This window comes from Anabas testudineus, chromosome 8, assembly GCF_900324465.2.
Source record: "Anabas testudineus chromosome 8, fAnaTes1.2, whole genome shotgun sequence".
Lineage (NCBI taxonomy): Eukaryota > Metazoa > Chordata > Actinopteri > Anabantiformes > Anabantidae > Anabas > Anabas testudineus.
The window spans coordinates 12,573,543-12,587,918 of NC_046617.1; the positions used below are offsets into that span (position 1 = coordinate 12,573,543).

A 14,376-nucleotide genomic window follows, 5' to 3' on the forward strand; every position below is an offset into this window, starting at 1 on the left:
CTTAGGGTAAAAGCACAGGGGATTTTTTTTCATTGTAACTCCAGATCATGAAATCATTCTTTGTCTGCACTGGCGTTTCTCGTATCAGCAATCGGAAAATTAACGTGAGAACAATGTTTTTCTAAAAAGATTGTGGAAAAACAACACCTGTGTTTCCTCCCCATGTGTCACAATGAGATATATTTGGTAATATCATTATACTCTCAAATGTCTGTCCTTATTATTTCCTGAACACGTTTATACACTACAACTATGGTACAGTGAATGATTTTCTCTTGACATGTGGTGAGAAAATGTTTCTAAAATAATTTTTTATATGTTTATAAAAAAGATTAGAATTGTGATAGAAATGGGTACAGCATCCATGAAAGTGTGCGTTGGATGAATGCCCAGAAAACATTTGTTTGCTCCATAAACTTCACCTGAGCACAAAAATGTATGCATCAGCTGCAAAAAGTTGCACAAATGTGGTACCTGCAGCATTAAAGTGTTGATTGTATGCATGGTTAAAAAACTGCACAGAGCAGCCAATTTAACGCGGTCTAATAGAACAGTGTGAGGGCTACTGCTCAGTTTCTGTGCTGATGTTTCAATTATTTAGACTATTATTTACCTATTGATGAAAACGAGTAGACAGAATAATGGATAACGCAGTGCAATAATGAAACTGAGCATAACTGTCAGCTCAGCCACCGGGAGCACTGTTCCCCACAATGTGCGTATCGAGGCGTCCCTGGAGACCGGCGACGCGCACCGATCAGGAGCGACTGGGGGGACGGTGGAGCACACTGGCCTTTCAGCCGGTCTGCTCACACTGCATCGCCGCATGACGACGACGATGATGATGGTGATACAGTTGGTAAAACGCAATGGAGTCGAGCAGGGTGGACTAATTGTGCACCATGAATGACAGGTACCACAAGGCGGCCCGGGACGGCTACCTGGACCTGCTGAAGGAGGCAACACGGAAGGATCTCAACGCTCCGGATGAAGATGGCATGACACCGACGTTATGGGCCGCTTATCACGGCAACCTGGAGGCGCTGCGGCTCATCGCGGGCAGAGGGTGGGTATGGGCGGTTTATGGAGACGTGTGCGCAAAACTGGATAGACGAGCTCAAATCCGTCATTAGTTAGTTAGTTATTTTATTGAAAATAATTTTAGAAGCCTGTTTTAGCATTGACTTTAATAAGATAAATAATGAGCTAATTTAACTTTTCGAAATAACAGAATTTTTGCAAATAGAAAATAGATAATCAAGAAAGAAAGAAAAGAACCTGAACACCCCCTTTTCTATTTTACATGTTGACACTGCACAAGGTTAGTTGATTCTTCATTACTAAACAAAGTTCATTATGGGGAGACACAATATCTCACTATTATTACAAATTTCAGCTCATTTACTAAGACACCGGTGACATGCTGAGGATAGATGTTCTAGTTCTAATATGAAATTCAGCTTTTATTCCATCTCCTTTAAATTATTATTCACAAGAAAGATTACTGGCATAACTGGTATTCATAGTCAGTTAGGATGAAGAAACACACAAAAGCCCACCTTCTGGTTGACCTGGTTTTTTGTCTGCCAGAAAGAAAAAAGCCTCATTATGAAACGGCTCTATTGAAGAAGTTTGGTGAGAGACTTACTGTAATAATGAGTCAATAATATTAATCAGAGTAGAGTTAGTTTTTGCAAAATGTCAGAATTGTTAAATTATTATTTAGTAATTTATTTAATTAATAAATTAAACTTTTGAAAGAATAACACTTTATGTTATTTTATTTATTTATTTTTGCTTTTTCCTAAAGCACACCAGCAGAAAACTAAAGCTTCCAGTGGTACTAAATTCATTGTTTCCCACGGAATAGGTAAACATGACTGTGCAGCCCTTCACTGCCAAGAACATAGTATTCCTCTAGTGATAGTACAAAACATAAACTCCTGATTGACATGAGGTACTAAAATTAAACATTAATAGCTGCCATAATCTTTCACTGAGGCACCAAAGTCGTGAGACCCAGAAATATAGTGAAGAGAAGTATAATGCTGCATGACAATTTCATGGGAAAGATGCAATGCTGTGCTATATTTGGAAGGTATATTGCATTGGGTGGCCCGGAGTAGCATCAAACTGTCATAGGAGGTGAAGACACACAATATGATAATGAATGGGGGGATACATGTGCAGAATTATCACCACCATGGTCAGTGTTTTACTAGGTTGGACATAAATTATCACACATAAAGCTGTCATGTTAGATGGTATACAGATGACACGCATATAATATAAGTGTGTAAAGAAAGTGAACAGTATTTAATCTCCGAATAAAAACGGAACACAGCCAATTGCTGTTTAGCATTTCACATCAGTTTATAGTATTTTATTCCCTTTTCATCTATTCCAGTTAACACTGTCATTCCTTTATTTGTTTTAATGACACACTGATGACAACTGCTTCTTTAAACCGGTGTTCCTCAAATTCTAATGGTTTAAACACACACACGCATAAAAAAAACTGAAATCAGAGTGATACTTTGCAGATGGTTGCCCAGGTTGGTTCTCTTCAGATCTGACACGCATTCCCTGTGAAACCCTTACAATGTAGTTCATCAATAATACATGTGCACTTCGATAGTAGCTTCAAAGCCAACACATGAAATATTCAAGAGTCTGTATGTGGCAACGGCAGAGGATGGCGATAAGACACAAGACTGAAGCTAAAATTTAAGTTAAAATAGTATCACCACTGTGTAGTTGGGATGACCACTAACATTCATGAATAAAACCTTTGAATTTTGTAAACTTGATATGCTTTGTGTAATATGCTCAGTGGAGTATTAGTTTGAACAAAAGTAATAACAACAATAGAACAAAATGTGTTTTTGGATTCTAGACATATCACAAAACATCAAGCTTTATGCCCATCTATTCTATACCATCTAATTAGCTTATTATTGTTAGCAGTGTTTTGACTTCAGGAATTTGACATCACCAGCCATGAAAAGTAATGCTTTCTGAGTGAGGTGCTAGCTTCACCTGAAACTGGATACAGGTGCTGTAGCAGTGGTGCTGGCAAGCCTGTGGTCATATTACAAACAGACAGCAACACCACAAGCAAACGTAGAGGTAACCCTAAGGTCGTGGGCTGTCAGGGTAAACACTGGTTGTATTTTTAGATATGGCCCAGCATAGTTGGAAATTTCTTGAGGGATCCTCTTTGCAAAATCATCTTATTGTCTGACCATTTAAAAAGGCAGTTATCTTGGATTGGTTTTATGAAAAGTGATGTTTAGACTATAAATTATTAAATAAGGCCCTGTCAGCCTGGGGATGGCAGATCCATGCTGAAAACATAATCAAAAAATCACATGCTCACTCACGTGTGAGTCGCCTAAACAGCAGACCAAGGAGGCAACCTTTAACTTACCTTGACCTTTAACCTACCTTTAACAAGCTGAAATTAGCCATATTCTTTTATTTATTTAGGGAATCAAGGACAGATTCTTTGAGTCTTATGGTTTTATCTAATGTGTGTCTAATGTCCACAGAGGAAACCCTGACAAGTGTGACATATGGGGAAACACACCACTCCACCTGGCAGCTGCCAATGGTCACCTCAACTGCCTTTTCTTTCTTGTGTCTTTTGGTGCCAACATATGGTGCCTGGACAACGACTACCACACGCCGTTGGACATGGCTGCCACAAAGAATCACATGGATTGTGTCCGCTACCTGGATTCCATTGCTGCAAAGCAGACAGGTCTCAATCCCAAGCTGGTCAGCAAACTGAAGGACCGGGCATTTCGCGAAGCGGAGCGGCGGATCAAAGAGTGCGTGAAGATGCAGAAGAAACACCACAAACGCATGGAGCGAAAGTTTCACAAGGAGGCCTCTGAGGCTTCTGCATCAGATGTCATGAGCTTTTCCAGTTACACGGGCAGCTCTATCAGCCATAAGCTGCGCAACTTGAATGTAGCCACCGTCAGTGTGCCATATTCTCAGGTTAGGAGTCTTTATTAAAGCACTCTTACACTTTGCTAGATGTGCAAGCATGTAAAAAATTGATAGCAGCTGCAAAAATGCAAATATACTTTCAACCATGTTCACCAACTTAGTTTAGCATAGCTAATTTGCACTAAGCTCAAAGTATTTGTTAATACATCATGTGGAGACTGTGAATGTCTGTAGAAAAAAAGTTCAGGGCAATTCCTCCAATAGTTGACAAGACATACTACAAAGAAATAAAAATGGTCAACTTCTTAGTTAGTTCATGGCAATCCATGATGTAAAATGACCAGACCAGCATTGCCATCTCAAGTGCTGTATCACTAGTAAGGTTAAAAATGTCATATTTGAAAAGTATCAATCAATCTTAAAGCTTGTAGGGAATGCACATTCTCAGTGCTTGATTTTTCTTATGCCTGTTCTGTTAGGCTACTCTCCATGCCACAAACCGAGGGAAGACAAAGATCCAGAGGAAGTTGGAAAGAAGGAAACAAGGAGATGGAACCTTTAAAATCTATGAGGATGGAAGAAAGAGTGTGCGCTCCCTCTCTGGAGTTCAGCTGGGCAACGACGTGATGTTTGTCAAACAGGGGACCTACATCAACCCAAAGGATCGAGCACGCCGCAACGTTCGTGACATGTTCCCCAGAGATGATGATGCCATTTCACGTGCCATCAGCGAGCCAGATCTCCATGGTCCCGATGTGGACTATTCTGAGATCAGTACCGACTCGGGACATGATTCTTTGTTTAACCGTCCTGGTCTGGGCACCATGGTCTTTCGGAGGAACTATGTGAGTGGGGGGATGTTTGACCTCGGTGGTCGAGATGAGGCCAGTGTGAATCAGTCAAGGAGTAATGTACGTTTACACAGTCGGCTACAGGAATACCCAAGTCTAGATGAAGACAGCATTGGCAGTGCACGCAGCCTGCAGGAGAGGAACATGGAGGAACTGCCCTGGGAAGAAGTTGAATTAGGGTTAGATAATGATGATGATCCTAACACAAGTCCTCTAGAGGTCTTTCTTGCCACACAGAACATGAGTGAGTTTTTCTCCATTTTCAAGAGGGAGAAGATCGACCTTGAAGCACTGCTTTTATGCTCTGACCATGACCTTAAAAGTATCCACATTCCTCTAGGACCAAGGAAAAAGCTCTTAGATGCATGTAAGAGACGTCTGGAGACAATAGAGGATGCAGAATTCATCGAGGACACAGAACTGTGAGTAATGCGATTTTCATTGTTCATTTTCATATTGTAGCAGACATTGGATTTAATATTTTATATATTTGATATTTGATATTCACATTAGATTAATAGTATTGAACTTAAAGCACAAGTAAAACCTTTTAAATGTATTGTTTATTTGTTTATATACAGTGAGGGAAAAAATTATTTGAACCCCAGCTGATTTTGTAAGTTTGCCCACTAACAAAGAAATGATCAGTCTATAATTTCAATGGTAGGTTTATTTGAACAGTGAGACACAACAATGACAAAAAAAATCCAGAAAAATTCGTTTCAAAAAGAGTTATAAATTAATTTGCATTTCCACGAAGGAAAGAAGTATTTGATCCCTTTGAAAAACGTGCTTTAGTACTTGGTGGCAAAACCTTTGTTGGCAATCACAGAGGTCAGCCGTTTCTTGTAGTTGGCCACAAGGTTTGCACACATCTCAGGGGGGATTTTGGCCCACTCCTCTTTGCAGATCCTCTCCAATGTTTGGCAACTCGAACCTTCAGCTCCCTCCACAGATTTTCTATGGGATTAAGGTCTGGAGACTGACTAGGCCACTCCATGACCTTAATATGCTTCTTCTTGAGCCAGTGATTTGTTGCCTTGGCCGTGTGTTTTGGATCATTGTCATGCTGGAGTACCCAACCACGACCCTTTTCAATGCCCTGACTGAGGGAAGGAGGTTCTCACCCAACATTTGACGGTACATGGCCCCATCCATCCTCCCTTTGATGCGGTGCAATTGTCCTGTCCCCTTGGCAGAAAAACACCCCCAAAGCATAATGTTTCCACCTCCATATTTGACAGTGGGGATGGTGTTTTTGGAGTCATAGGCAGCCTTCCTCCTCCTCCAAACACAGCAAGTTGAGTTGATGCCAAAGAGCTCGATTTTGGTCTCATCTGACCACAACACTTTCACCCAGTCTTCCTCTGAATCAGTCAGATGTTCAGTGGCAAAGTTCAAACGGGCCTGTAGATGGGCTTTCTTGAGCAGGGGGACCTTGCGGGCACAGCAGGATTTCAGTCCTTCACGGCGTATTGTGTTACCAACTGTTTTTTTGGTGACTATGGTCCCAGCTGCCTTGAGATCATTGACAAGTTCCTCCCCAGTGGTTCTTGGCTGATTCCTCACCGTTCTCATTATCATTGAAACTCCACGAGGTGAGATCTTGCATGGAGCTCCAGACCAAGGGAGATTGGCAGTTAATTTATGTTTCTTCCATTTGCGAATGATTGCACCAACTGTTGTCACCTTCTCACCCAGCTGCTTGGCGATGGTCTTGTAGCCCATTCCAGCCTTGTGTAGGTCCACAATCTTGTCCCTGACATCCTTGGAAAGCTCTTTGGTCTTGGCCATGGTGAAGAGTTTGGAATCTGGATTGATTGATTGCTTCTGTGGACAGGTCTCTTTATACAGGTAACAAGCTGAGAGGGCTGCCAATGTCAGCTCGTTACCTGTATAAGATCCACCTGGGAGCTAGAGATCTTGCTGACGGATAGGGGATCAAATACTTATTTCCTTCATGGAAATGCAAATTAATTTATAACTCTTTTTGAAACGCATTTTTCTGGATTTTTTTTGTCATTGTTGTGTCTCACTGTTCAAATAAACCTACCATTGAAATTATAGACTGATCATTTCTTTGTTAGTGGGCAAACTTACAAAATCAGCTGGGGTTCAAATAATTTTTTCCCTCACTGTATGTATATACATATAAACAGCATATATTTATTTGAGTAAGTTCCAACTGCTACTGCTTCTGCTACTGTATGTGCAAGAACGAGAAGGATTTATGATTCCTAAATTGTCTGCTAAAAGTCTAATTGTGAATATCCTTAAAGCCAAAATGTTAAGTTGATCCAACTAACTAGTTAGATCAATGTTTTAAGTTGATCTACCTAGAGCTTAACAGTGTTGTTGCTGAGATAGCTACTGAGAAAAAGAAATCTTCACTTACACACATGTATTTTCTTTTGTTCATTCTGTGCTGCAGATAATAAAGGCCCCCCTGCTGTGTGCTTGCCAAGCATTAAAGGTCGTTGGAGCATTGTGGAGTGAAAACCGTGTATGGGCACAGAGGATGTAATGAATTAGATCTCTCTGTAACTTGTTGCTAACAAAGAAGAACAGTTATTGTCAGATTTTTAACATTACAGTGTCTTGTTAGGCTTGAATCACTGAAAATAAATTGAAAAATTGTGTTGGATGTCCGCTGAGTCCAATGAGTGCATGGTTTAACTGAAAAACTATTATCAAAGAGCAGCACTTTGCGGTCTTATTGTACTCCATGTAGAGTAGTTAACAAAGAAGTGATTGTAGGATTATGCAAGCTCCAGTGTTTGCCCCTGTAGGGTAAATACCACCTCATGTGCCTGCATTGCTTGTGCCTGTGCATTTGCTTAAAAATGTATATTCTCTTACACACATTTGACATTAACATCACACAACTTTATTAAGTGTTTGCATAACAACCTTTTAAAAAAACATTTTCACACAGAGAGACTCGCCTATTTAGGTATTCATATTTCATCTCTTATAAATGTTTACATACAGCAAGCCATGTCAGTCCAAGTGTGGCTCACTGGCAATGCAGGCCAATTGATGAGAAATGAGATTTCTTTTATGATTTACTGCAGTATTGTTAACTATACGAATATACAGAATGTATTTAGAATATTTTATTGTTCACAATGTAACATGTTAAGGGTTTCGATTTTGCATGTTTAGATCATACGTTCAGTGTATGTACCAACATTTTTATTTCTGGTAGTTTTCTATTTTATAATGTGTATCTGCACAGTGGAATTTGTTAATGTATACCATTATGACTTTTTAACATTTAAGGTGGATTTTAAATAAAAACTAATATATTTTTGTTTATTAATGTATATATACATATCGCCTATATACTCTGAGGTCACATAATGGGAATTGTTTTGGAAGTTAGAGAGGCTAATGACATTTTATATAACTTTAAATTATTTTTATAGACATTGGTGGGTGAGGAAGATAAATAAGTGCTTAAGTACTGTAACTGATATACAGTATGCATTCATGTTCTGTCAAGTAAATGTAATGTCGGAGTCACTACCTGTTACACACATAATAATTAATACTTGTTTTGGCATCTTCAGCAGTGTAATCTTCAGAGAGCATTATTCAGAAGTGATACTAATATCTTATGCAGTAGTCTCATTGGAAACGTAACCCAGATATGATAATTTTCTTAATTTAGTTTTCCAGGTTATTAGCCTGAAGTAAAATGAAGAAAATATGTTCATATAAACATGTAATTTCCCTCCCTAGGAAAATAACTTTTGTTTTTCATTTGTTTCCTTATGCAGTATGAGGGTATTATGATTTCAGAAAATGCAAGAAAAACAAAATGCAACCAAGTCACATAAGGTAACTGGAGGAAAACTCATGCCAGCTTTTAGAGTTACACATTGATTCAAACAAATAAAAAAAAAAGAATAGGGGAGCCATTGACTCCCTGCAGGTACAAAAATGAATGAAGATTTTAAAGCATTTAGCAATTAGTTGGAGAAATGTCATGGCCTCTGTGTGAACCCATTTTGGTCAAATGTATCATATGATGTGCGATTGGTACAGGACGTTCCTCGAGACTGAGACTTTATCTTTGTCATCTGATGTGTTGACAGTTTACACAGATCAGGTATTTCATCATTCATCAGAGCTGTGTGTTTCAGGTTCTGCATCAGATGATAAGTTGCATGTTATTTAACACAAATATTTGATATGTTACTTCTGCTTTCCTTGTTCTTGAGGTACTCTAGAGTTCAAGATGGCAGTGGCAGATGGACGTCTGCCCCCTGTGCACATGAATCACATGGACCATGTAACCTCTTTTTGTTCAAGTAGTGATGGATGTATTGAATTTCTTATCTTATAGGGACAAATTGAGTATGATTTATAACAATGGTAATTGTATATCGTTATGTTTAATTTACCTCTCCCCAAACATTGAATTTGCACTTGTCAGTCTGCAAAATGCCTTTGTCACCATGACATAGATAATATTTCATGAAGCTTCAGATATCCTGACAGATTGTCACTAACTACTAATCTTTCTGTACAATCGGATCCAGTTTATCTCTTTCCAGTCATGGGACTGTGACTGTCTGGTCTAGACTGCTATTCAACTGTAGTTGTAAATCACATCCTACTCAGTTTAACTCCTCGACATCATAAACTCATCCCAAATATCAGTAAATCACGGTAAGATAACCTTCTTATCACTACACCTGTAAATTTATTATATTGTGTTCCGATCATCGCTATTCTGAAGTATGTCGCTCACCATCCTGATTATACTGTGTTGTCACACACAACATTTAATATTAGTAATGAAATGTTTTTTCCTACAGAAACCTTGCTCAGTGCTAAAATTTCTAATGAAGAATTTTGAAGATTATTCAACTCTGATAGGAAAAGTAATCAGCTCTGTCTTCCCAGGGTGTAATTGTTCTTATGAGGCTGCCCCAAGTTTGATTTCACAGAGTCCTGATATGTTACTCCCAGGCTCTCAACGAAATAAAATGTAGTTTCTTTGGTTAATGCAAAACAATGCTTGTTACTAACTCCCAGTTACCATCACTGTGAGCTTGTAAAAGAAAAGTCAGGGCATTCAAAATGTTTATTAGGGTTACACAACAAAGTACATAAAATAGGTGCATATGCAGGATTTTTCACATACTGTAAATGTCACTGAAGGTAAAATTTACCAACATCTAGCACTAACTGTGCAACATAAGCATAAAAAATCTGTGCAGCAACAGGTGTGCTAGGAATTTATTGCAGTCTTTATTGCAGCTTTACTGCTCTCGAATGTGATACGTATGAGGAAAAGGTACACAACTCTCTGCCAGTAATTTGTTTTTATTTGACTTAAAAGTTTGGTTATTAAAGGTTTCAGTGTCCATCAGCATTTTTATGTTTATTTACCATGCTGAATTATTATAAACTGTTAGATGATTTATTCTCTATGAAGGGTGTGTAAAAATCATCAACGTAATGCAAAGGTATGTTCACATACTGTACCAAAGGTTTTACAGCAATCAATCAGCCAGTCTTAGGTACTAAAGTCGGTTTCATTCTCATCATAAGCTGGATTTACAAAGTACACACCTGTCTGAGTCATGGAGATTGAGTCATTAGCTCCAGTCTCATACAGACTAGGAATTTTAGGCATCATGCTGGGCTGGTCAAACATGGGGTTATCAAAGCCATGGTCAAGAGGTCCACCAAGTTCTCCGATATCACTGTTTCTCTTCAGGCTGCTAAAAGATGGCATTGAAGGCACTGATGGCATTTTAACAATTCCCTTACGAATCAGGACAGCCACGGTGACAATGAGTGTAATCAAAACTAAAACTCCTAACACAACTCCAGTCACCATCCCAGGACAGTTTTCACACTGAGTGCTGCTGCTGCCAGAGGATGTCTGAAATTCAGCCCCGCTGATTCCAAAGCTAGAGCCATGGACTTGAACGTCATTCAGTATGTCTTTGGCTAGAGCGCCTGACTGTGTCCCTTTCTCTCCATCTAAAATAACCACTTGAATCTCAGGTGAGGTACCAAAAGGGATGATCCCCATCAACCTTTGTGACTTGAAGACTTTAGACATGCCCAACTGGATGGATTTGTATTTTGGCAGGACCAGAAAGAGCTGATGGATTCGTTGCTCATATGTTTTCAGGTTGAAACCAGAGGTATAATGGATGGTGACAATGGCACCACAAACCTTGCAGCAGTGCCCCACGGGGAGGAGAGGCTTCTTACAGCTCAGAGACGTACATGTTACAGCACTACAGATCCGCTGATGGTCTACAGAATTCCCACAGTCACAGCCAGATGGATCCTCACAGCCTGGGTTCCCAACAGTGACAGCGGAGGATCCGTGAAACTGCAGCTGACCTGAGCGTGAGCTGAGATACTGGATGAAGTCAGATTTTTTTTCAAACGTCTTCCCCAGCACAGACACAGATTTTACAGGAATGCTAGACTCACTGGCGCTGGTGTCCACTCTGAAGGAGGAGTTGGCTTTGAATACCACATCATCATAATGGCATGGGACACTCTCCTCGTGGACTGAGAAGAAGAAGTTTCCACGCTGCAGGTCATCCAGAGTTGCAGCCGTCTGCCACAGAGCTGGATCAAACCACTGCAGAGAATCAGAAGCACTGAATTGGGCCACAACACCTTGTCCACAACCTGGTTCTTGTCCTTCCGAAACATAAAATCCAGATCCTGAACTCAGGATGAACTCTCCATTAACTGGCATCTTCATCTCCCGCACATTATGTGTGGAGTCCACAAACACGGACACTTGCCTTTGGGCTGAAAATTGAATGATGTCGTTGCCACATGGAACAGCTCCTTTGTCCCAGTTGGTCTTACTCTCATAGTTGGTGTCAGGAATCCATTGTTTGTACAGGGCACTTGCTGCCCCAACAAGGCAGAGGAGAAGGAGCATGTCTGGTGTTTTCAGCATCCTGAATTTTTGTGAGAGACTATGAGAATGTTAGGTGACCTTTGTTTCCAACCTTGTGACTAACACATGAGAGCACACAGCTTACTTGTAAAGTTGATGAGCTCTGAACCACATCAACCTGTTCAAGCAGGTGACCTGTAAAAGATTTACATATTCTGCCAGGACAGGTCTGCTTTAAGGCATAATCATGATCTACAGTAAATAAATATGATGAAGATGTAAATTCTGAGAGCACAGTTACATGTATTTGTTATTTTATTTGTGTTTGTTGATTCACATGCATTGGGTTTTTGCTGAGTGGGCACAGGATTTATTACTTTGCTCTTAAAATGTTTACTACATTTATTTGTTGAGATGCATATACTTTAATATGTATTGTGAACAGCTGTTGAAAAGAGTAAGGGAGTGTGACTGGAGCAAAGATAGGTAACATTCATTGTGCACTGACACCTTAAAAAAATATTCAACCTATTGAATAGGCTTGAGCCCTGCTTACTGACTGACAGGGGCATTTGCTAGCTAACATAATGTTTTAGAAGATCTTTGACCAGGCTGGGTGATTTTTAAGGATACTGGTTGCTTAAAAAGACAAAATAATGTGTTTGGTTTAGTAATTTTTATATATTTTTTGTCACTTTTATATTAATTACTGTAACAGTAGGTCTGACTGGTTCGTTTCATAGTTTATCAAGACAAAGTAGATACTAATGGCTCCAGCGTTCTTGGGAATATGTGGTTGCGAGTGAAGAGGGTGGTGGTTCTGGGATGCTGGAACACATTAGGGTGTCATCACAATAAAGGTTCCTTGTGTTATGGGCCCAATTCAGTGAAACACCAGTTACTGAGAGGGTGCTCACATGGTGAAAATCTAGGCTTGCCTGCACTCTCACAACCACACTGTAGTTATGTGGGTGTAGTTGTTGGTAATACAACTAATAAAATGGTCAGATTCTCTATAGTTTTTGTCTTGTTGGCAAACAAACTGAATGTTAGTAGGATTTTGAAGAAAGGGTAGAAAGCAGTTTAGTTTGTTTATTTCATGGTGCCACCACTGAATCTAGAGAAGCTGAACAGAGATCCTGCTGACAGCTATCTGTACTACCAGGTTCACTGTGATGGTGTCTATGAAATCAATGGATGTTTGATTAATGACAGAATATCATGTTAACACTCTTCAGGCTCACATGAGTCAAAGCATCATTTAACATGAATACCCATTCTTCGGTACATCAAATATTAACTGCACTATCTCAGCAGACGTTTTCATTTCTGTGGTCCTAAAACCATTTTTGTACATAAATGTCTAGGTGCATTTAATTCGATATTTGTTTCAGTATTGCAAAACTACAATTGATCTCATTCTTCATCAGCTGCGAAAGATTTCCAAGACAGCAGCATTATGCAGTAGCAGTACTATGTTAGTAGGACATTGAGGAGACGGTAGAAAGCAGCTTACCATGGTATTTTGCTTTTGGATTTCATGGCACCACCATTGCATCCAGGAAAGCTGAACAGAAATCACGCTGACAATTATTTGTAGTACTGGGTGTACTGTAATGTTGTCTATGAAATCACTGGACATTGAATTTCTGACACCAAAGACTAATACTCTATTTCAGCATTATTTAAGATTAATACTGAGTCTCCATAGGAATGTTCTCCTATTCTTTGACACATTCATTTTGCATTTTAAATTAAAGTTTTAAAATAAAGTGCTCAGTGCTATTTCCAAGTGCTACTTCCATGTTGGGACATTGAGCAGAAGTTAGAAAGCGACTTAATTGACATGATATGTGATGTTTTCAGAATTTCTGGCAGCACCAATGATCAGAGATCAAGCTGCCAACTATTTTCAGCACTGGGTAATGATGTGTTCACAAACAAAGCAGCATACTTAGCAACATAACAGTAGCAGCATTAACTGGTGACTACAGCATTGATAATGCTGCAATTGTTTTAAACATTCCTAGCTGTTGCACACTGAGACACACCTCTAAAATAAAAATGTTCCACTGTGTCACATCATCACAAGACCCTGTTTGTAGATTGGATTCTTGATTAAATAATATCACGTGCGACCAATGCAAACAGGTGATCTTTTGTAACCTTCACATTCCATTCGAATCGGCAGTGCCGTTCCTAAGACAATTAAAGCACATAACACAACAGCTCATATGATCTCCAAGAAAATTACAATTTCACATCCACCCAGTGCACTCCACCCGAGGTGACATAACTTGAAGCCTTTAGTCAACAGGCCTTTAACAACTATTTGCCCTATGATGCTGGTGAAGTTTCTTGGCAGAAACATAAGTGTACAGCAGTGTACGGCTTAACATGTGTAAACATGTAAAAACACTAATTTTTATATCTGAAAAGTGCATTTGTAGCAATTGATACATTTGATCTCAGTTATGAAGTAATGTGTCCCTCACCAGCGTTAAGTGATGCCGGTGAGGGCTGCTCAGCATGTCCATCCACTCCTCTCAATGCGCTAGTAAAGCCAAAGCAGTCTTTCTGCTGCAGAAACAACCTCTACTGTAGCGCTGCATCTGATTTTTGACTACCATTTTAATTTGCCACATTGCCTAGAATACCTAAGACAGATTTCATGTA

The 14,376-nt window shown here is 39.5% G+C and overlaps 2 protein-coding genes across 3 annotated transcripts; one reads left to right on the forward strand and one right to left on the reverse strand.

Moving 5' to 3' along the window:
* Nucleotides 1-677: 677 nt before the first annotated feature.
* ush1ga (Usher syndrome 1Ga (autosomal recessive)) lies at nt 678-8,088 on the forward strand. Of its 2 annotated transcripts, XM_026377338.1 has the most exons (4): nt 678-1,066; nt 3,552-4,005; nt 4,437-5,230; nt 7,240-8,088. In XM_026377338.1, the coding sequence occupies exons 1-4, from the start codon at nt 903-905 to the stop codon at nt 7,241-7,243; spliced, it is 1,416 nt and encodes a 471-aa protein (XP_026233123.1). In that variant the 5' UTR covers nt 678-902; the 3' UTR covers nt 7,244-8,088. The 2 variants fall into 2 exon arrangements, with proteins under 2 accessions (XP_026233123.1, XP_026233201.1); XM_026377416.1 differs by lacking the exon at nt 7,240-8,088 and having other exon boundaries at nt 4,437-5,234.
* Nucleotides 8,089-9,885: 1,797 nt separating this feature from the next.
* amn (amnion associated transmembrane protein) lies at nt 9,886-13,726 on the reverse strand. The gene has a single exon (XM_026356055.1). The coding sequence runs from the start codon at nt 11,758-11,760 to the stop codon at nt 10,339-10,341; it is 1,422 nt and encodes a 473-aa protein (XP_026211840.1). The 5' UTR covers nt 11,761-13,726; the 3' UTR covers nt 9,886-10,338.
* Nucleotides 13,727-14,376: the final 650 nt, after the last annotated feature.

Excerpts from the sequence above, each read along its gene's own strand:
- amn (XM_026356055.1), bottom strand. The coding sequence starts at position 11,760 with ATGCTGAAAACACCAGACATGCTCCTTCTCCTCTGCCTTGTTGGGGCA.
- ush1ga (XM_026377338.1), top strand. The coding sequence starts at position 903 with ATGAATGACAGGTACCACAAGGCGGCCCGGGACGGCTACCTGGACCTG. Across the intron at positions 1,067-3,551 it reads CGGCTCATCGCGGGCAGAGG|AGGAAACCCTGACAAGTGTG; the intron begins GTGGGTATGGGC and ends TAATGTCCACAG. Across the intron at positions 4,006-4,436 it reads TCAGTGTGCCATATTCTCAG|GCTACTCTCCATGCCACAAA; the intron begins GTTAGGAGTCTT and ends CTGTTCTGTTAG.